General features: G+C 46.2%; 1 protein-coding gene across 2 annotated transcripts; it reads right to left on the bottom strand.

The window, feature by feature from the left end:
• Positions 1–295: 295 nt before the first annotated feature.
• On the bottom strand, positions 296–2,383 carry esm1 (endothelial cell-specific molecule 1). Of its 2 annotated transcripts, none has more exons than XM_030342549.1 (3): positions 1,940–2,383; positions 1,199–1,336; positions 296–965 (listed from the first exon to the last, which is right to left on the bottom strand). In XM_030342549.1, exons 1-3 carry the CDS (start codon positions 2,256–2,258, stop codon positions 874–876), a joined length of 549 nt encoding a protein of 182 aa, XP_030198409.1. In that variant the 5' UTR covers positions 2,259–2,383; the 3' UTR covers positions 296–873. The 2 variants fall into 2 exon arrangements, with proteins under 2 accessions (XP_030198409.1, XP_030198408.1); XM_030342548.1 differs by having other exon boundaries at positions 310–968; positions 1,940–2,379.
• Between the last annotated feature and the right edge of the window lie 117 nt (positions 2,384–2,500).

The raw sequence follows: 2,500 nt of genomic DNA on the forward strand, positions 1-2,500 counted from the left end.
GTTTTTCGATGTTGAAATGATCAATTTATTATATGGCTATTGTATTTATTAATGTTGACTATTTTTGGCGTAAATCTTGAGCCATGCCCCGTTCCACATCAGGGAAGGGGTTAGCTACAGGTTGTCTTTTGACATTGGATTTCTTTGATGCCACCCAGTTAAACCCATTGCTCACTGTCTATCTAATGTCCAATGTATACAGACCAAAGACAATGCCCTACTGATGCAGAAATGATGAATGGAGACAGTTAATAATAACGCACATTTATTTTTACAAATGAAGAATCCATTCATATATTCGAATATATTGAGCCAGTTCAATCATACTAATTTATTCAAACAATGCAATGTGTGGGCCTCGTTATAAAATGAATTAAATAATACTCAAAAAGGTATGAAGCCTTTAACCACATTCTTTGGTACATCCATCCCTCTAAATCAAAGCACTGCAACCAAGTTTTGTTCCTTCATCCTTTTGATTTATTTGTAAGAGCATCATTTTAATCCAATGACAGGTGAAAGACAGGCCTACATACTGTATATTCCATAATATCAGTAGGTAAGATATATAAATGAAACATATATGTATAGCAGACATCAGATGATTTAGTGCAACAAAACGGTTGACAGTATGAAAAATAAGGCTGTATTCAGTAAGCAAACGATATAAAATGTGCAAAGTAGGTAGCCTACTTTCTTATGTCATTTGAAACTTATCGAGCAACATAAAGGCACACGAAATGACTTTAAGTTTTAAGGCATAAAAAAGTTCGGTTTTATACGATCATAAAATATATTCTTCAATCATTTATAAGTTAAGACTATGCTACATTTACACAGAGTAGGCTACTGTCAGACTAGTGTATGCGGTCGTCAGCGGGGGGTGCGGACCTTGGGGTCTGCGGTTCTGTTGGGGTCCTGGTCCGCGTCTTGACCGTGACTGACCTCTCCTGAGCCCAGCTCCGCTGCTGGAACACACACGAAGAAACACGTCAAACTATGCGTCTATAGCGCACTGGTTCATAGGTTAACAGTGAAATACATTTAAAATACAGAAAAAATAAGCGTTTTGAATTAAGACTGCTGCGTTTTAAAATAAATTAAAGGGCCCCGACATTTAAAAAAAAAGAATTAACTCTCCGAAGTCTGAACTCAACTTATGTATTCAGTCATTTCCTGTGGTTACTTGTGCATTTACCTGTGGTTGGCCTGAGCTTGCTGGCGATTTTGGTGAAGAACTTGAAGGTGAGGCAGGCCCCCGTCTCTCGGTCACAGAGGCCTCCCTTGCAGCTGCACGTCTTGCGGCATTCGACCCCGTACGTCCCGAACACGCAATCTGGGAAGACGTGGCATCAAACAGGGACTCGTTTAATAACATTTAAAACACACACACACACACACACACACACACACACACACACACACACACACACACACACACACACACACACACACACACACACACACACACACACACACACACACACACACACACCGATAATCATAAAACGGTTGATAGGCCTAATTCAGAGAGTAAATCAGACTGAATATGAGATCGTTCAAGTCGAATTAACCACTAAGTGACACATTGCCAATAGGATATGGCACACGGCCTATTAACTAATGGATTAACAGTTAGTCATCAATAAACAGGCCACTTCTCCTACGCAGTCGCTGTAGGCTATTCCATCGTTAAAGATGCGCATGTGGTTTTAATGATGAGATACACTGGGTGGGAGTCCCGTTATAAACTCAAACACACTCACACACATGCACGCACACACACACACACACACACACACACACACACACACACACACACACACACACACACACACACACACACACGCACGCACACACACACGCACACACACACACGCATGCACGCACACGCACACACACACACACACACACACACACACACCGCACACGCGCTTACCTCTACAAACGCCGTATTCATCGCCGTAGTCGTCCTCATCCTTGTAGAACTCGCAATAGAATCCCGGTCCGCACTTCACCCCGTGCATCCCGGACACGGTGCGGTAGCAGTGCTCCCCTCGGCCCGCCGCGCACACCTGGCAACAGCCGCAGTCGTCCAGGACGGTGGCGGCGCCAGCGCGTCTGCAGCGGGGCGCGCCGCAGAGCTGCGCGTTGCAGCGCTCCGGGCAGTTTACCGCGTACTTGACGTTCACGCCCCACGACTCGACGTCCCGCAGCACGAGCGCGGAGGACAACACGGCGAAGAACAGGAAGGACATGTCCCGTCGATGAGCTCGTGGATGCAGAGCAGGAGTGCGAATGAGAGAAAAGGGGGTATACTCACCGGGATACGAGAGAGGCAGCTCTCTGGGCTAGGGGAGTAAAGAGTGACCTGAGGTTTATCCCGGTGTGTGGTGGTTATCATAAGGGGGGTATGACGGGGGAGGAGGTGTGTGTGTGTGGGGGGGGGGGGGGGGGGGGGGGAGAGGTGGAGAGAGACAACTTTGTTTTGCACATACTG

Source organism: Gadus morhua, chromosome 19 (assembly GCF_902167405.1).
Source record: "Gadus morhua chromosome 19, gadMor3.0, whole genome shotgun sequence".
NCBI classification, from domain to species: Eukaryota; Metazoa; Chordata; class Actinopteri; order Gadiformes; family Gadidae; genus Gadus; species Gadus morhua.